Below are 20,688 nucleotides of genomic sequence, written 5' to 3' on the forward strand. Positions count from 1 at the left end.
CCAATCTGATATTGATTACCTCTCCTAAAGATAGGCCATCAATACCAACTCTTGGACCACCCATTTAATATGATAAATCTTTGGCTCACTAGTTGTAATTTATCGATATCTTACAAGATGAATATAAAATTCAGAGTGATTTGCCTGAAATGTGTGAAATGGGCTGACTGGTCCAAAAAGGTGGAAAACTTCTTAAAAAAGAAATCCGATTGATGAAAGCAAGGAGGATTTAAGAGAAGAAATTTGTGGCCTAAAAGATGTTAAAGAATACACTTACGAATCCACATGGTTCTCAAAAGATAAAATAACTGGGAATGGGGAGGTCTTAAAGGCGCTTTCTGCAATTGCTTCAATTACTTCCTGCAATAAAATAAGACATTAAGTAATATACAGAATAATGATTCAACAGAAGGGTAGTCAGGAATAGAAAAACATGGGTGTTTTCTTCAAGTAACAGCGCCGCCTCAGTCCACAGGTTGTGTGTGATATTGCAACTCAATTTCATTCACTTCAATGAAGCGGAGCTGCAATACTCGATACAAACTATGGACAGGTGTGGTGCTGTATCTGGAAGAAAGCATCCCTTTTTGGACAAACCCTTTAAAGGGATATTGCCAAATGGGCCATTACTAACAGGTTATCCCATAAAAAATCCAATAGACGCAGGATGAATAGTGGTCGCCAAGGCTCAGTCTTACAGCTGCTGTTAGTAGAGATGTGGCCATGTATGTGTCTGTCATATGGAAGTTCCAAGAATAGCCGAATGGTCTTGGCTATTGTAACTCCCATAAAACAGAGACCTGTCCATCTACAGTGACCACGAGATGGGGTTCAGACAACCACTTCTTCCATGAAGGTGTAAATTGCAAGGTAGAGCTTGCAGATGTGGAATAATATTATGGCATATCCTGTGGATATGCTGTAAGTGTCCCAAATGGAAATATCCCTTTAAAGAAGATGATTGTGCTGTTATTTTTTAGTACCTTAAATGGTATCTCGGTGGTCATAGTGAAGCCATGAGTAATAAAGGGCTCTTCATCTTGGGGACGTCCCTTCCAACAGTCCAACTCAATACAGCGGCACCCAGTGAGCAGCGCCTGTCTGTACATCTCCACAGAGGAGTTCCCAGTCAGTTGCCCAGCTGTAAAATGAGGACAAGATGCGAAGAGAAGAAAAGGAGGAAAGGATGGGGTAAGCTAAATTTCCAAATGCCCAATTCTTTGTTCTCAAGAGACAATCTGCATCAGAGATGTCTGGCAATTTCTTATATCCCTTCGTTACTTAAAACACATAAACACTACAGATGAGCGAGTAGTATTCGATCGAATCCCTCCCTGCCATAGGTATGCATGTAAGCAGCCGAACACCAAGGGGTCAAGCGCATCCAATACTTGATGCGTTTAACCCCTGATGTTCGGCCGCTTACACGCATACCTATGGCTGGGAAGGATTCGATCGAATACTACTCGCTCATCTCTAATAAACACATGCACACTCAGTTAAACTGAGTATACATGTGTATTAGGACTTGCAATATACACAATATGAGAAAGCTAGTAATGTGCTAAAACCAGAATAATGATAGTCCTGTATGCATCTATTGCCTGAGCATCTTACCAGTGAGGTAGGTATTGTGAGAGGAGTTGATAAAGTAACTGGAGAGGGGTTGTGTCATGTCATCGCTTAGATCCAGGGCTTCTGGGGGCACAATGCTGTTCTCTTCTCCACCAAGAAAGCGACTAAAGCCTTCCATGGACATCTGGTCTGTAAAGAACACAACGTTTAGAAGGTGATTCACGGACTCTCCATAGCCCATGGCCACCCCGTCTGATCCTCATACTCACCCCTCTCTAGGAACTGTTTGTTGGACTCATATTTCTCAATGAGCTGGCGCACCTGGTCCCGCTTTAGAGGTGGAAAGAGGATTTCATTGAGTCTTGGATCCCTTTGTTTCTGGTTTATAAAATCCATCAGCTGCTCAAGGTTTAAATACGGTTTTCCTTTAGCTCCGCTGTGATTAAAATAATAGATACAAAGACATTAAGGTAAGACAAGAAAACAAGTATTGCTGGTGTCAAAAACTATTTAAAGTGAATGGGGCTACGCTGTAATGCCAAATAAAACCTGTGCACAGGTGTGGCGCTGTCCTGGACAACCCCTTTAACTATGCTCTCTGCAAGATCTGTACAAGACTAACTGTATCTGTAGCTGCAGAACGTCGTGCCGACTGCCAAGAAGTGAGAGCAGGTTTACTTTTAGAATCCATTTCTGGACATATTGTTGCCTAGCAGGAATGTTTGTGAGGGCGAGGAAGAACGCCGCTAGCACAGAATACAGCCAGCCAAGTCTAGCAATGTGCAAAAAATACAGAAAGGTGGAATATTGGAATAGGTACTTAAAATAAAAAGGTTGTCCGGCTTCAAATCAAGTGTTCATACTTACAATCTATCCATATCAAGTAATAGGTGCAGCGCTATGCTGTGGACAGGGCTGCAGCGTAACACTAGAACTGTGCAGGGTCCGGTTGTCAGACCCCCACAGATCACATCAACAATATGAAAACTCGATTTTGGGCTGGAAAATGCCTTTAAGATCAAAATGTTCTAGCGTAAGATATTAATGAAATAACCAAGCCGTACATCATGATCCATTTTTCCCAAAAAGCAGCTATAACAAAAAAAAAAATAATAAATTTCCCAAGTCACAGCAGATTACAATGTGACGACTGTGGTTTCCGTCTATTGCCCATAAATCAGCTCTCAATGTGGAGATTAAGAAAGTGGAAATTAAATATAAGTGAATACAATGAAGTGTCACATAAAATCTTGAAAAAAACATGAAATATAAAGACGTAAGTAACTTACAGCTCCAGCAGAATCTTATCAATGTCTGGGCGTAGACATAACTTATTCAGAAACCTCTCAAAGATTTCAAGGGTAAATTCTTCAGGCTTGATAGACTCGCCCTAACAGGAAAATAAAGAAATATCTCATTATAAATATTATAATCCACATGAAATAGGATATACAAATAAAATTACACATATGAATGTGTGTGTGTGTGTGTGTATTATATGTGTATGTACACACACACACACACACATATTATATATATATATATATATATATATATATATATATATATATATATATATTATATGTCGCACACAGGATTCCCTACTTCTATGAGCCACTAACCACCACTAACAAGCAGAGCCACTAACAAAGCAGAACCCTCCCCCTGGCAAACAGCTGAACCCAGAAGCCGGATTCTCACCCCTGTCATGAGCCAACCCTCTTAAAGGATTAGTACAGACCAATAGTGATGAGGGCCACTGACTATAATGGACATTAGACTTAAAATAAACGTCTCCAATTAAACATTGTTCTTGTGAAGTTAGCCTCTGTTCACATTGACATTAAGTTCTGTCTGTCTTATGTTGCTTTTTGACAGGCGGTATTGTACTCCGTGAAAACAAAGTGACGACCCATTATAAGACAATGGTCTGTTACAAAGTGGAGCAACACAGATTTGTCATGTCCGTTGCGTATTCTGTAGCCATGACATCAGAGTGATCGGACATGGAATCAGATATCACACGGGAAAACACGTGTGTAAGTAACATGTACAACAACAAGATATATTCCACATGGAAGAGAACTTCTATCTGACAGCAGGGAATGCGTTACACGTATAGAACGAAGATCGAGTATTCAATAGAATCAACTCTAGGGACATTCCCTTCACCAGAAATAAACATGTCTCGATGGCTTTATATGTATTCGACTACGTCCTTGAGAGAATGAAACTTCCATGCTTGTCCACAAGATTTTTCTCAGGCTGCACCAGTATATACGGTATTTCCTACCCTGTTAAAATTCAGCCCACAGGACTCCAGGGCAGTCTCCACTCTCTTCTTATCTGCTGCAAACATCTTCAAGATACTAGAAAAGAAGAAGCAAGAAATGCTGAGATTACAAAGTACACAGAGTGTTGGAGAAACATTGAGAGTTGTCAGGTTATGTTCAATAATGAATTGTCTCTGCAGAAGATAAAAAGCACCAGACGGGGGCTTAATAATAGAGGCGAAGTATAGTAAACGTATAAATAGACTTAAGTTGTCAAGAGTGTATAAAAGTACTTTAGTTGTCAGACACACTTGAGCTACAAATTTGTTGGAGAGAGTCTGCATACTTTGCGGCACGTATCTGCCAGGGCGACCATCGGGTGCCATATGTCAAATCCACAATGTCTGATCACCGTTTCTCCCAATGGCAGATGTCAGGTTACCATCAAATACATCAGACTGTCACTAGGTGTTGTCAAAACCAGAAGTAGATCGATAAAAATAAAGTGTTTGATCGGCCTGAGCGGTCACAAAACCACAAGCCCGATGTGCCCCATTGAAATAGAACAGTGTTCACACTTGTATGTTGCCACTCCATTCATAGGAGACGGCTGAAAAGACAACAGCAGTTCCATAGAGGTGACCAGAGCAGCCACACGCAGACATTCAGACAGCTGTACATAGGACCCCTGTTCTTGTGATAGCAAACCCAGTGAAGACGCTATAGCGGTTAAGTTTTCTTCACGAGGAAACCTTTTTGAGGCATATAGTAAACTTTTCTGCTCCTTACTGGGTGACAAGCGAGTCAAATATTCATTTGTTAGGACACGGTTTCCCAAACTGTGAGTCGTGCTCCCCTGGGGTTCATGCGAAGACCTCCAGGGGTCACAAGTCATGTTAGGAAATTTCTTCCAGACTGCCATAGCTCTGTTTATGGAAGCTGTCCAGGACTGTCTGCAAGGGAAGAACATGAAGGTAGTAATGCTGAGTGTGTGGGGAAAATGTGGATGTAGCAGAAATGAGTGTGTGCCTGTGTGGGGTCCCACTTTCTGAAAATTTGGGAACCGCTATGTTAGAAGAGATCAAGCTGTAACACTCACTTCTTCACAGGAATTCTTCCATCCTGATTGACTTGGAGCTTTAGTTTGGTGTATCTGAAAAACAACACAAAACATGTACTGAAAGATACTGTAATACAGTACTGTAAAAGAACGCAAAAGTCTTGGGGCTCATTCACACAGTTTTTGGCAGTGGATTTTGTCGCGGAATCCACCTCAAAATTTGCTGCCAATAACGGCTCCCATTGACTTCAATGGGAGCCGCTCACTAGTAGCGTCTGCCCCCGACTCAGCCGTGGCGTCCGCAGCGTGAGACTACCTCCCGATTCGGCCCATTTGGGCCTAATCCAGAGCGATATGCCGCGACGGGATGCTGGTGCACTGCATCGGCGTCCCGTCGTGCTAGCTGCACGGTATGTTCACACACACAATCCATTTTCCGCCATGTGACCATACCCTTGGAATGCATGACAGGTACAGCAAAATAAACAGAAGTGGTGGGAGAGCTTACGCCTTATGTAGAAACGTGTTCCGAGATGAATTTTGTGCTAAAATATTTGTTGCCAATTTAAAAAGTCCATCAGTCCAAATCTGAAAAATACAGAAGAGAATAAACTATTATAGAAAAGCGATGTAATACAGTAATGCAGGCACAGGACAGATCTCCTCCCATCAGCACCTTTGCTGTGTCCTCCTGAACAGCCATGAAATTGAGGAAGTTGATATTAACAAGGTCACTCCCATACACCACAGTTACGAGTTTATCTTCAGGGCGCTGCTCACTTCCGGTGAATCCCAATATTTCTCGCATGCGGGAGTCCTGGAGAGAAAAATACAAAGAATTGAAATGGTTTTATACATCATTATATAGGTTAGGGCTTTGTTTTTGTTTGTTTTTAAGAAAAAAAAAATATATATATATCCTTAAATCCTGCACTTCTGACTCTGGCCACTAAGCAAAATAATATGCAGAGACTTCCAGTTTTCTGTAGGAGATTTGCAGCAGCCACCTCACTTACAGCACACTGATGATCCCAACTATCATGTATATGTAGATAAGACCTAGAGACCACCAGTCACAATAAAGGATTTTATAGCTCATCTACTTCTCTGCACAATGACCTCTGCTCAGTCACCACTCCTTCCAGCACAGTTGGAATAGTTGCTCTGGCTCCACCATTTGAGAGCAATCATTTCTAGTAGTTTCAGGACCCAATATGCTAATTAGGCTATTGATGGTCAGGTGGGTGGTCCTAGGCTGCAGTAGACAGACAAGGACTTGCATATGGTGTACTGAAACTAACTGCACTCATTGCTCAAGAACGGTGAGGCTTAGAGAAAAAATTCCAACAGTGGTGGAATCAAGGATGCGCCACCTACAGGAGGATGAAAATAATTGAATTTTAAGAAGATGGAGAAAAATCGTTTTTAAGCAGGACCACCTCACCCTGAGGTTTGGCTGAGAGAAATATCAAGAAGGATGTCCAGCGAATTCTGGAAGTTTTGCAGTAATAAGGGAATGCTAGTAACCAGTTAATATTTTCACTTACTTAAAGGGGACCTTTCCTGTCCTCTAGCATCAGCGGTGTTATCTACCACTGAAAAGCTGACAGTGAGATTTAGTCAGCTTTGCCAGTATGCGTTCTGGTTGCAGAGATATTGATAACGTTAGATTCGGTACAGATACACCCCGCTAACAGTACACTTCTATCGTCTTGTACTGTTCTGCGATGATGCTGAGGTGTGAGGGCAGTCCCTCTGACAGTGCAGTGATATCAGTGCCGAAACAAACAGCACCGATATTTCTGCAATGGGGGCACATTCCAGTAAAATGGATGAAATGAATGGTCAGTTTTCCAGCGCTATATAGCACTGCCAGTGTTAGGGGACATGAAAGGTCCTCTTAAAGGGATCCTATCATTAAAACACAATTTTTTGTGACTAACATGTAGAATCAGGAATCAATTCTCCTACTTTTAGATGTCTTCTCCACGCCGGCGTTTGGTATAAATCCCGTTTTTCGTCAGTATGCAAATGAGTTCTCTTACAGCACTGGGGGCGGGTCCCAGTGCTTAAACAGCACTGGGGGCATCCCCAATGGTGCAAGAGAACTCTCCAGCGCCCCCTCCATCTTCTTCAGGAACGGCCTTTTCACGCATCTTCTTCCAGCGCTTGTGGTCAAACTTCTAGGCCTCGGGCAGAGCAGACTGTGCATGTCTGCGGCCACAAGAAAAATGGCCACTTACACAGTAAGTAAGCGGCCATTTTCTTGTGACCTGTGGGCATGCGCTGTTGGCTCTGCCCGAGGTCAAAGGCCTAGAAGTTTGGCCACCAGCGCCGGAAGAAGATGCGTGAAGAGGCCGATCCTGAAGAAGGTGGAGTCGGCGCTGGAGAGTTCTCTCGCAGCATTGGGGACACCCCCAGTGCTGTTTGAGTACTGGGGCCCGCTCTCAGTGCTGCGAGAGAACTCATTTGCATACCAACGAAAACCAGGATTTATACCGAACTGCGGCACAGAGAAGACATCTAAGGGTAGGAGAAGAATAGCCTTTCTTAAGGCTATTCCTACGTGTTAGTCACAAAAAAATGTGTTTTAATGATAGGATCCCTTTAAGTGAAAGTACTAGGGGCTACTGCACGAACTCTGGCTGGTACAGGCAGTGTGAAGTATTTACGCCATCTACTCCAGATTTTTGGAATAGATGGGTGCAAATTTGGCACAGGTCCCTTTCTTGCACTAAAGACTGGTGTACAGAATGCCAGACTTAATAAATTTCCCCACAAGAGTTTTTAAGGAGTTCACGAATAGTGTTGTAGTACTGTCGCTACACAACAGATGGAGCCAAAGTTCTATTATAACCGACCTCAAACCTTACATAGTCTTATTTACCTTCACACTTCAAACACCACAAAATTCCTTCCCCCTTATTGCAAAATCCCAGTATTAAGAGCACTTCATTACACAATAATCCTCACACCGCACTTACCAGTCATTCATAACGTCAGCCATCTGCTGTGCATACACCACAGTCCAGGCCTAGTTTTATTTCATAGACAAGTCAGTAGCATTGTACAAATAGCCCTAATCGGACATGTAAAGTAGATTGTCTGAGGGTCAAAACCTGGGCCAAGCAGGGTAGACCCCCCCCCCAAAAGCTAATGTACAGAATATAGCTGAAGGTACAACTCATACCTATGAAGGCACAAAATACTGCAACCATATTTCTGTCTATCCTTATGTGCTCCACTTTCCCTGCATCTATTGTCACATTAGGGGTAAGATTACCATAGACAAATGACGTCTAATGGGACTGGATTCAACAGGATCGAATAACAATCATTGTCTATGGGAGTCTTCAGACAACATTGATCACAGATCTACATAAAATCCAGGAGTGAAACACATTACACTAAACTACCCTCTGATCAGTCATAGTGAATAGGCGTATGTCTGCATTTATGGCAAATCTGTCAGGTGATATCTGAGGGCAGGATGTGATGGAGAGAAAGAAGCTGAGCGATATATAGGGTTATACCATAGAGGGAGAGAAGCTGAGCTCTGTGATATATAGGGTTATATGATATAGGAGAGAAGCTGAGCTCTGTGATATATAGGGTTATATGATATAGGAGAGAAGCTGAGCTCTGTAATATATAGGGTTATATGATAGAGGAGAGAAGCTGAGCTCTGTGATATATAGGGTTATATGATAGAGGAGAGAAGCTGAGCGCTGTGATATATAGGGTTATATGATACATGGAGAGAAGCTGAGCTCTGTGATATATAGGGTTATATGATATAGGAGAGAAACAGCTCTGATATATAGGGTTATAGGATAGAGGAGAGAAGCTGAGCTCTGTGATATATAGGGTTATATGATAGAGGAGAGGAGCTGAGCTCTGTGATATATAGGGTTATAGGATAGAGGAGAGAAGCTGAGCTCTGTGATATATAGGGTTATATGATAGAGGGAGAGAAGCTGAGCTTTGTGATATATAGGGTTATATGATAGAGGAGAGAAGCTGAGCTCTGTGATATATAGGGTTATATGATAGAGGGAGAGAAGCTGAGCTTTGTGATATATAGGGTTATATGATAGAGGAGAGAAGCTGAGCTCTGTGGTATATAGGGTTATATGATATAGGAGAGAAACAGCTCTGATATATAGGGTTATAGGATAGAGGAGAAAAGCTGAGCTCTGTGATATATAGGGTTATATGATAGAGGGAGAGAAGCTGAGCTTTGTGATATATAGGGTTATATGATAGAGGAGAGAAGCTGAGCTCTGTGATATATAGGGTTATATGATAGAGGAGAGAAGCTGAGCTCTGTGATATATAGGGTTATATGATAGAGGAGAGAAGCTGAGCTGTGTGATATATAGGATTATATGATAGAGGGAGAGAAGCTCAGTGATATATAGGGTTATATGATAGAGGAGAGAAGCTGAGCTCTGTGATATATAGGGTTATATGATAGAGGAGAGAAGCTGAGCTCTGTGATATATAGGGTTATATGATAGAGGAGAGAAGCTGAGCTGTGTGATATATAGGGTTATATGATAGAGGAGAGAAGCTGAGCTCTGTGATATATAGGGTTATATGATAGAGGGAGAGAAGATGAGCTGTGATATATATAGGTTATATGATAGAGGAGAGGAGCTGAGCTCTGTGGTATATAGGGTTATATGATACAGGGAGAGAAGCTCAGTGATATATAGGATTATATGATAGAGGGAGAGAAGATGAGCTGTGATATATAGGGTTATATGATGGAGGAGAGAAGCTGAGCTCTGTGATATATAGGTTATATGATGGAGGAGAGAAGCTGAGCTCTGTGATATATAGGATTATATGATGGAGGAGAGAAGCTGAGCTCTGTGATATATAGGTTATATGATGGAGGAGAGAAGCTGAGCTCTGTGATATATAGGGTTATAAGATAGAGGAGAGAAGCTGAGCTCTGTGATATATAGGGTCATATGATAGAAGAGAGAAGCTGAGCTCTGTGATATATATAGTTATATGATAGGAGAGAAGCTGAGCTGTGTGATATATAGGGTTATATGATAGAAGAGAGAAGCTGAGCTCTGTGATATATAGGTTTACCCTGTTAGAAGATAGGACATCAGATAGACTTGCTTTAAATTCCATATTTACCATCTCCAATATACACAGCCATATCCCTATTCACATAGCTGTGGCACACCTGATGTAGTTTTCCATAGCATTGTAATGGGCCAAACCACGAGCCCCCTTGAGCAAGAGATGAAGGGGGATGGGAGTGACTCTTTTTCCTTTTGCTCCAAGCTTGTAATAGCCTGTAATTTAGCGCTGACCTCTGTCACTCCAATGGGGCAACAAACATTAGAGCCTGGCTGACTCATTGACGTCATTCATAGAGGTTATGGTACAATCCTTACCTTAGGAATTTTGGCGTACCTTCCAGTCCGAGTGTCTCTTATTAGGGTGATATCCAGAATATCAACTTCCTGTAAGTGTATGAAAGAGTCAAAAAGATTACAATCACACGATATCTCTTATGTCCATCATAGATTCATTTGGTAGCATCACATGTGCTTTATGGCGCTTCTGTACAATACAGATAATATAGACCGCGAGATAAGGAAAAGTCTCATGTCTCCCATGTGCAACTCCTCTAACCAACCACCCCGCACCCCCAAAGCCCTAAAAGAAGTGTCAGGAAACTATCGGACACTTAAAAGTTGGGTGTTGAATGCAAAAACATAGCAAAGTGTTTAACCCTTGCAGAACAATAGATGCTGCATGTTTGTGAATTTGTGCATCCTACAATACTACATAGTCTACAATGTGTGGTCTTTGGAGCTGGATCTAGAGACTGTGTTCTGGATCATTCTCTAGACACAATAATGTACTTGCACTGACAACGTTGGGTAGAGTAGATTTTGGGTTGGAACCTATACACATTAGTTGGTGAGCCGAACCTGCCAAAATCGGTGGCTTCAGCCAACATGAATGTAATGTATACGGGCAGCTTAAGACGTGGGACCCTGATCTATTAATAAGTATCTCTCACTCTAGAGGACCTGTCATGTCCAAGCATTCAACACACAACCTATTAACTTCAATAGGAACTGTGCAATACCTTAGGCCTCCTGCGGAGGCACTGCAGGGAAGCCGACAATATACAGCTGTATTCCACTATAGATCGCAGATGATTGAAGAGATCCCAGTAACAGGATACATTGGGGGAAATTTATCAAACCAGACATGTAGGTTTTTTTGTAGCATGGCACATTTTTGGCATATGCCCGTTCGCCCCAAAACTACACCACTTTTATCATTTTCTAAACTGTTTGCCACTTTAATAAAGTGGATGGAGCTCAGGATGGCTGGGGATATTTTGGCCTGACAGATTTACTATATATAACAAGTTGCTCACTAGTGTACATTTCATCTTTGGTGCAATACAGGTAGTCCTGTGAGCCAGTCTTTATATATTCCTCTCACTTACTACAGAGGACAACCACATTAAGTGTCATGTTAGAACATTCAGTAAAAGCACATGAGTTGGATTGCCTTGTCATGGCAGATGGGCTTTTAGGATTTGATCAAATATGTAAAACAAAGAACTTCACATTTACATTGGTAGAGAACAGGTAATAGCAGTATTGCAGAACTCTATGTTTTATATGGCCTGGTGCTGTGCACGGAGAGCTGGTGTATTTCTATCTATCTATCTATCTATCCTTTCATCCATCCATCATATGCATCATATGTATCTGTCCATCTACTCTACCTATCCATCCACGATATTATATCTATTGTGTCTGTCTATCTATCTATCTATCTACATATTATAGGTATATCTATTGTAGCTGTGCATCGGCCTAATGTCTATCAATTTATTATACGTAATAATAATACATTTTATTTACATGTCGCCAACAAAAGTACAGGAAAAGAGATTCATTACAGAGTAATAGTTCAGACAATGGGATTGAGGGCCCTGCTCGTAAGAGCTTACAATCTATGTAGATATATATGTATGTAACTACTTAATGGGGTATTCCCATGAACATCATCATATCTATATTTGTAGATAAATAAAAGTGAAACATTTTTGCAAATATAAGTAGTTAAAAATTCTCTCTCTCATATCTATCTATCTATCTTTCCATCTATACATCTTCCTTTCATCTATCTATCTATCTATCTATCTATCTATCTATCTATCTATCTATCTTCCTTCCTTCCATGTATCATCTATCTATCCATCTTCTATCTATCTATCTATCTATCTATCTATCTATCTATCTATCTATCTATCTTCCTTCCATGTATCATCTATCTATCCATCTTCCTTCTATCTATCTATCTATCTATCTATCTATCTATCTATCTATCTATCTTCCTTCCATGTATCATCTATCTATCCATCTTCCTTCTATCTATCTATCTATCTATCTATCTATCTATCTATCTATCTATCTTCCTTCCTTCCATGTATCATCTATCTATCCATCTTCCTTCTATCTATCTATCTATCTATCTATCTATCTTCCTTCCATGTATCATCTATCTATCCATCTTCCTTCTATCTATCTATCTATCTATCTATCTATCTATCTCATATCTATCTATCTCATAGCATCTCTTTGATATAGGTATCAAATCTAGTGTATACATCTCTCTATTACAGATATATAGATAGATAGATAGATATTGTATCTATGTGGGTCCCTGTAAATACATATACATACGAGCACACTCTTACTTTCCCTAAAGTCTTCGCCGCTTGTATCTTTCCATTTGTCTACACATTCTCAGGGTTTAGTTAGGGAAATCATGTTTATCTCAACAGGGAGAATGGGGGGGCTAGAGACAGAATATAAAATATGTAAACACTTCTACCAGCGCCCCCTCCTCCTCCTCCTGACTTCCGCAGAGACCATCATCTGGACAGAAGAGGCAGAGGGAAGGCAGCAGGGCAGAGAGGGAGAGAGAGAAGTGAGGGAAGGCCTGGTCAGGAGAAGGAATAGACATGGGATGAGGCAGGAGCAGGGAGATGGGGTGAGAGGAAAGGTAAGGAGAGAGGGAGAGGCCGTGGGAAAATGGATGAGAAAGAGCACATTCATCCGGCGTCCAGATGTGGAGGAGGGGTGGGGGCCTAACTGGACATATCCAGATGTATCAGAGGCTCACAGGGGAAGTTGGACACATGAACTATCCGAGGGGCTGCAGAGGAACAGACAACAAAACCGGAGTGAAGAGACATTAAAGTGTACCTCTAGTCGTAGAAATGTACTGTATATTTTACCTGGGCCCTGAGACCCCCTCCCTACCTCCCCCTTCCTTTCACTAGAACAAAGTTGCTGGTCATGGCGCACTTATGTATCCTGCTGGTTCTTCTTCTCCATACTGGTCATGAATGGTTTAGTAACTTCATTGTAGTGGGCCATGGGGGGCCCCCCACCAATAACTGCTCTCTCTACACCAGGGGTAGGCACCCTTCGAGACTCCAGATGATGGGACAACTACAACTCCCAGCATGCATACTTGCTCTGCTGTTCTTGGAACTCGCATGGAAGTGAATGGAGCATGCTGGGAGTTGTAGTTTCACAGCAGCTGGAGTGCTGAAAGTTGTTGACCCCTACTCTACACCTTAAGATGAGGGCACAGAATGAAAACAAAAGGGAACAGCATGGTTTCAGGAGGATTCAAAAGTGTGGCAATGGGCATACATAAAAGAGTGCCATAAGGGAAAGAAGGGAGAGTTAGGGTCTTGTCATACCGTGCCGGCAGTGTATGTTTACTGCATGCGTTGCAAAAGCTCCTGGCACATGCATTAACCATAGGCTACCACCAGAGGATAAGACCGTATTCTTTTGGACTCTGTTGGGCAGTATACATTTGAGTTACTATTTTCTAGCTCACGGGTCGGCAACCTTCGGCACTTCAACTGCTGTGAAACTACAACTCCCATCATGCTCCATTCACTTCCATGGGAGTTCCAAGAACAGCAAAGCAAGTATGCATGCTGGGAGTTGTAGTTTGACATCTGGAGTGCTGAACGTTGCCTACCCCTGGTCTAGCTGTAAGGAATAGTGCAACAGACTGCGTTATTTCATACAGAAGCATCCTGTAAAAAAACGTATGCTACATCATATACTTTTTTTTTTTTTTGAACATGTGTGCCCATGGGTAATGGGCGCCAGTGAATGGCAGGCATCGTCTCCTTGTCCATGTGGTAAATGTACACTGCAGACAGAGTACGAAAAGACCCTGAAATGGGTGTGTGGGATTGAGATCTGGTGAAAATTGCGTTGCTATTTATAACAGAAAGGACGATACAACGCGGTCCATAGGAGAAATCCAGATGTCCAATAAAGGCTTCACTAACCTATAACGAGGCCTATCAGGTTATGTCCTAATGACAGGAACAACAGCGCTGCATGTCACGCAGAGGTGAACAGAGACTGAAAAAAACATGGCTGATTTTTCTGTTCCACAAACAGCGCCAGTACTATGGACATAAGTGGCGGTGTTTCTGAAAGGAAGCAGACTGTCGTCTAGTCTAATATAATCCTTCCATGACATTCATGAATGGATGGATTTGGTTGTGTGGGGCAGGCCACTAGATAGGCAGGCACAAGGACAACAAGCAGATGTATAGTTTTCGGCCCCCACCTTCCTGGACCCCTACGGGTGCGATGGAATAAGAGGGATATGGCAGTCACTTCCAGTATCTCCTGAATTGTAGCTTTGGAGTGGAGTTTATTAGGTTAGTAGGTTTATTATTTGTTTGCAAAAGGAACTCATAAAAATGTAAGAATGTAACAGGATAAAGCTGGAAACAAAGCAAGCGGCTAGCGGAGAAATACATCAAATGTTCAAAGCGAGTTGGGGATGTATCAGAGATTACAGATAGAGCAACATAATGAAAAGAAATAGATGGACAGACAGGGACAATACAAGAGAGGCTGGGAGAGATACGGGAAAGATAGGGTGTGGGTGCAGCTGTTACCATGAGATAGCACAGCAGGTTGGAAGAGTTACAAAATAGAGAATAGAGCTGAGGCGCTGTATACAATAGCCACACATTGCTGCCTATATAGAGATGTAGTGTGATTACACAGTGCTGTCATATTACAGCTGACGCTGCTGCCATGGATGGAATCAGGGAGAACTACAACCCCAACGCTTATTCCGAAAGCTAGATTTACACTTGCACCCTGGGACCAGAATGATGGAGAGGTCTGCCCGCTAAAAGAGCGGTTATCTGTGGACACCCGCAGACCCCACAAACAATCATGGAAACAGCTGGTGTCCAGCGATCTTCCAGCGGTTTTATACTGAAACTGGCGGAAAGAAAAGTCCTCCCTGCAGGATTTTTTTGGCAGAATCTGCAATGGAGTCTCTTACGCAGATGTGAACGAAGCCTTGGATGGCACAGTCAGCAGAGACAGCGGCATCCACATCAGAGGGAAGGACTTGCCACATCACCCCTTTGCCTGCCGCAACGCAATTATAGGGGGTGCAGATGGGCAGTCATGGCAGCCAAAGCTCTAATGAAGGCCCCAAGGACTGCCAACTAGTACACATAAGCACTGCCTGGGGGAATAGGATCTATGAAAAAAGTCCCAAATCTGGAAAAAAAAATAAAATACTGCATGTGCCATTTTTTCACAGGATACATGCACCACACGGCCAATAAAACAAGAGGACGGGCATAATATGCTGCATTACAGATGTATAGCAGTGTATTACAGAAGTCATCAAGCTTATACATGGTCAAGTCCCCTAGTGAGACGGAAATTAACACATCTCTCTTGACATGGTAGTTTTTTATATAATATGTTATTTTTGCTCACCATATTAGGACACGTCCAGTAGAGATAAAACCCCATGCTGTCCACACGCAGGGTCACCAAGGACTTACCACTGGTGTCCTAGAAACCCGCAAAAAGAGGAGAATCAATGATTAATCACAACTAGTAATATTACTATCATACAAACATAGTGTTGTGTCGCTGGGGGCAGTGCTACAACCTGTTATGTGGGCATGGTGTTGGCTTTATTTTTTGGGGGGATTTTCCAGGACTCCATGACTTTTGCAACCCCCAATGGATCACATGACCACAGGGCTGGAAGAGGGAGTTGCATCATTACAGCTCCCATAGCTATATAGATGTAAACGCAGCAGCGGTAATAAAACTTTCCTGCCATCTCTCTTAGATTTCCGCCCCGTACATATATAGTAAAAGGGCAGTCAGCATCAGGTTACAGTGGACATGTCACTTCGCCAAACACGTCTTTTTAGTAAATAACTGTATTCCCCACAAAATAACAATTTTGGTGCATCTTTTCTTGGTGTTGTGACGTCCCTCTGTTATTCCGCCTGGAAATTTATGAATAATTTAAAAACTGGGTGTTACCAGATAGGGACTGTCCAATCACTGCTGACTGTGCTAGGCTGTGACCATGACAATGGGAATGGTAACGCCCCTCAATTTATTCATATATTTCCAGGAGGAATAACAGAGGAACAGCACAATGCAAGATCATAAGAAAAAATTACCCAGAATTGTTATTTTGCTGACGATACAAGTATGTATTAAAACAGACATTGTCAGTGAAAGAGGCAACAACTTATAGGAAGTAAAAGCAGCTATAAACACGTGGCTCAGAAACCAGAAAAGAAGAGTAAGGCCGGCTGCTCCTCGCCGCTGATGCTCTGCACACACAAGAACATGGAGCACTTCCTTCTATAAACACTGGCGAGAGCTCTTACTAATGAAAGGAAAAATACTACAAAAATACGCCTTCTATTGGCCTCCATACACGTTGTCTTAAAAGAATTTCCCCCGGCCGTAATAAAGCGCTATATGGCAAATCCCGTGTACTCTGAGATCACTATATATAGCGCCGTACATGTTATATACTGACTTTTCAGGAATCTGGAATATCCGATAATCCGGCACATCAAAATCCCATTAAAGGTAAAGCCTGTCTGCTTGAGGCTGGGTTTACATGGTGCTTTTTTACTCAAAAAATACTAACAAAAATGTATTATTTTTTTTTTAGAGAATTCACAGGCAGATTTGAGAGCCGCACATTTGGTTTTAAAGCATTTTTCTTGAGAAGAAAAGCATCATGTAAAGCCACCCTTAGCCCTCAAACAGCGCCACACCTGTCCATAGGTGATGTCTGATATTGCATTCAATGGGGCTTCAATACCTGACATCACCTGTGGAAATACAGCAGCCATGGTTTTATAATCCTAGACAATCCATTTGACATCCGGCTTAACAAAAAGTGCTTGTTGCTCATGGCAACCAATCACAGTGCAGATTGTATTTGTTCAAAGCAGTTTTAGAAATGAAAGCTGAGCTCTGATTGGTTGCCATGAGTAACAAGGCCTGTTCTGATAACTGAGACCTACAAAGGCCTGAAAACTATGCCGAGCTGATAGAAGTTCTAATAGATATATATACTAATAAACAGACGTCTGCCAAATTGCAGATATTTGGGTTGACATCTGCTATATACATACATATATATATATATATACATACACACTCTATATACCTGTATTTAAATTATACACACCACAAATATTGTAATATATAAATATATATATATATATATATATATATATATACATATATATACACACACACACACACACACACACAGTGGGGCAAAAAAGTATTTAGTCAGTCACCAATAGTGCAAGTTCCACCACTTACAAAGATGAGGGGCGTCTGTAATTTACATCATAGGTAGACCTCAACTATGAGAGACAAAATGAGAAAACAAATCCAGAAAATCACATTGTCTGATTTTGTAAGAATTTATTTGCAAATTATGGTGGAAAATAAGTATTTGGTCAGTAACAAAATTTCATCTCAATACTTTGTTCTATCTCCTTTGTTGGCAATGACAGAGGTCAAATGTTTTCTGTAAGTCTTCACAAGGTTGGCACACACTGTTGTTGGTATGTTGGCCCATTCCTCCATGCAGATCTCCTCTAGAGCAGTGATGTTTTGGGGCTGTCGCTTGGCAACACGGACTTTCAACTCCCTCCAAAGGTTTTCTATGGGGTTGAGATCTGGAGACTGGCTAGGCCACTCCAGGACCTTGAAATGCTTCTTACAAAGCCACTCCTTTGTTGCCCTGGCGGTGTGCTTTGGACCATTGTCATGTTGAAAGACCCAGCCACATTTCATCTTCAATGCCCTTGCTGATGGAAGGAGGTTTGCACTCAAAATTTCACGACACATGGCCCCATTCATTCTTTCATGTACCCGGATCAGTCGTCCTGGCCCCTTTGCAGAGAAACAGCCCCAAAGCATGATGTTTCCACCCCCATGCTTACAGTAGGTATGGTGTTTGATGGATGCAACTCAGTATTCTTTTTCCTCCAAACACGAAAAGTTGTGTTTCTACCAAACAGTTCCAGTTTGGTTTCATCAGACCATAGGACATTCTCCCAATACTCTTCTGGATCATCCAAATGCTCTCTAGCAAACTTCAGACGGGCCCGGACATGTACTGGCTTAAGCATTGGGACACGTCTGGCACTGCAGGATCTGAGTCCCTGGCGGCGTAGTGTGTTACTGATGGTAGGCTTTGTTACATTGGTCCCAGCTCTCTGCAGTTCATTCACTAGGTCCCCCCGCGTGGTTCAGATTGCAGATTCAGTCTTCCCAGCCTGGTGCAGAGCTACAATTTTGTTTCTGGTGTCCTTTTACAGCTCTTTGGTCTTCACCATAGTGGAGTTTGGAGTCTGACTGTTTGAGGGTGTGCACAGGTGTCTTTTTATAGTGATAAATTTAAACAGGTGCCATTACTAAAAGGTAATGAGTGAAGGAAAGAGGAGACTCTTAAAGAAGAAGTTACAGGTCTGTGAGAGCCAGAAATCTTGATTGTTTGTAGGTGACCAAATACTTATTTTCCACCATAATTTGCAAATAAATGCTTACAAAATCAGACAATGATTTTCTGGATTTGTTTTCTCATTTTGTCTCTCATAGTTGAGGTCTACCTATGATGTAAATTACAGACGCCTCTCATCTTTTTAAGTGGTGGAACTTGCACTATTGGTGACTGACTAAATACTTTTTTGCCCCACTGTACATACATACATTCTGAAACAAATTTAAATGAATATAAATAGATAGATAGTTCTAAGGGCTAGTTCACACAGGGAGCGGGATGGCGTATTTTGGTCCCGATTCTGATGCTGAAATGATTGGGCCTAGTCCGAAGGGTGTTGCCGCAAGGCGGACGCCGGGGCTGAGTCAGCTGTGGAGTCCACTGGAAGAAAGGGCAGCTCGCTTTTTTTCCCCGTAAGCTAGCAATCTACATAGACCTCTATTGTGAAGAGCAGATTATGACGTGGATTCAGCGACAAAATCCACCCACTCTTGTCCCATGTGAATGAGCCCTAAGTCTTCTCCCTCCTTATTGATCCCAGAATGACACCGCTACCAGTCACTTAAGGGTCATCCGTTTATGTTACAATAATAAAGCTGCGTTCACACGGTGCAGTTTCGTACAGTATTAAAACCGTGTTAGAAAAACTGCAATTACTTCATTGTGGCGATGTGCTGCGGCTTTCCTATTACTACATGCAGAGTAGTCGGTGCTGCCCTTTGACCATGGCGGAGGAGGACCGTGTGCTCACATCGATAACCTGACAGAGGACAACACAGATTGATCCAGGAAGAGAGACATGAGGAACACGGAGAAAATCTGAGAGACAGAGGAAGAGCGAGGGACGTTCACACCATGTTGTCAATGCGGTTGAACATCCCGCACCAATGTGTGAACTACAGTGAAAAGAAGGAAGTGCCAGATGTCTGACAGCACCAGAGACAGCTGACTGACAGAAACATGGACGACAGAAGACCACCAAAAGGCTGACAAGTAATAAAAATACAGTATTTACTTATTCCAAGCAGGTTATGCAGGTATGGCGTCTCGCCTTACCGTGCAGCTACCACAACACATACACATGGTGGTACTAGAGTGTGGTGACCATAATGGTGTCGCAACTGGCAGCAGCACATTTTTCTAGTGTAAACCAAGCAGGACATAAGGGAAGAGCCGGCAGGTTTCCGTCCTCTTCTAAGTGTGTCCTTACCAGGGAAATTACGCAATGTATGTACTAAATGCAAAGCCCTGGGGTATGGCACTCAGAAGCAGACATCAAGTATTGGATGGCAAGTTAAGAAAAGAGATAGTTTTTTTGTTTTGTTTTTTGAGGTGGTCTACTATATAAGAAAAACAGAGACTATGATTTTCTAAACAGTTAAGGAAAATACAGCCGTACAGACGTACAGTATACACTAGAAGGTAGTGTCAGACTGGTCTGTTAGTAACTGGTGGACCTCAATTCTACGCAGTAAGGCTGAAGCTCCACGGTGCAGTAACTGCTATTTTTATTGCATTTTTTGAGCCAAAATCAGGAGTAGATTAAAGGGATTCTACCATTAAAATAAAAATTTTTGACGATCACACGTAGGAACAGCCTTAAGATGGTTTTCATCGGTATGCAAATGAGTTCTCTCGCAGCACTGGGGGCGGTCTCCAGTGCTACCTCCATCTTCTTCAGGAACGGCCTCTTCACGCGTCTCCTTCTGGCGCTGAGTTTAAACTTCTAGGCTTCGGGCAGAGCCGACTGTGCATGCCCACAGGCCACAACAAAATGGTCGCTTACTTACTGTGTGGACCGCCCCCAGTGCTGCGAGAGAAATCATTTGCATACTGATGAAAACCGGGATTTCTACTGAA

The 20,688-nt window shown here is 42.3% G+C and overlaps 1 protein-coding gene across 1 annotated transcript in view; it reads right to left on the reverse strand.

The window, feature by feature from the left end:
• Positions 1-20,688, reverse strand: part of PLCB3 (phospholipase C beta 3) — an 88,170-nt gene that overhangs the window by 25,354 nt on the left and 42,128 nt on the right. Inside the window, exons 2-12 of the mRNA XM_075281486.1 lie at positions 15,762-15,839; positions 10,329-10,397; positions 5,585-5,725; positions 5,417-5,496; positions 4,948-5,001; positions 3,869-3,944; positions 2,865-2,965; positions 1,845-2,011; positions 1,618-1,764; positions 984-1,141; positions 278-360 (exon numbers count right to left, since the gene is read on the reverse strand). Coding sequence (XP_075137587.1) covers positions 278-360; positions 984-1,141; positions 1,618-1,764; positions 1,845-2,011; positions 2,865-2,965; positions 3,869-3,944; positions 4,948-5,001; positions 5,417-5,496; positions 5,585-5,725; positions 10,329-10,397; positions 15,762-15,839 — 1,154 coding nt within the window. The remainder of the gene's footprint in view (positions 1-277; positions 361-983; positions 1,142-1,617; positions 1,765-1,844; positions 2,012-2,864; positions 2,966-3,868; positions 3,945-4,947; positions 5,002-5,416; positions 5,497-5,584; positions 5,726-10,328; positions 10,398-15,761; positions 15,840-20,688) is intronic.

Source organism: Leptodactylus fuscus, chromosome 7 (genome assembly GCF_031893055.1).
Source record: "Leptodactylus fuscus isolate aLepFus1 chromosome 7, aLepFus1.hap2, whole genome shotgun sequence".
Taxonomy (NCBI): domain Eukaryota; kingdom Metazoa; phylum Chordata; class Amphibia; order Anura; family Leptodactylidae; genus Leptodactylus; species Leptodactylus fuscus.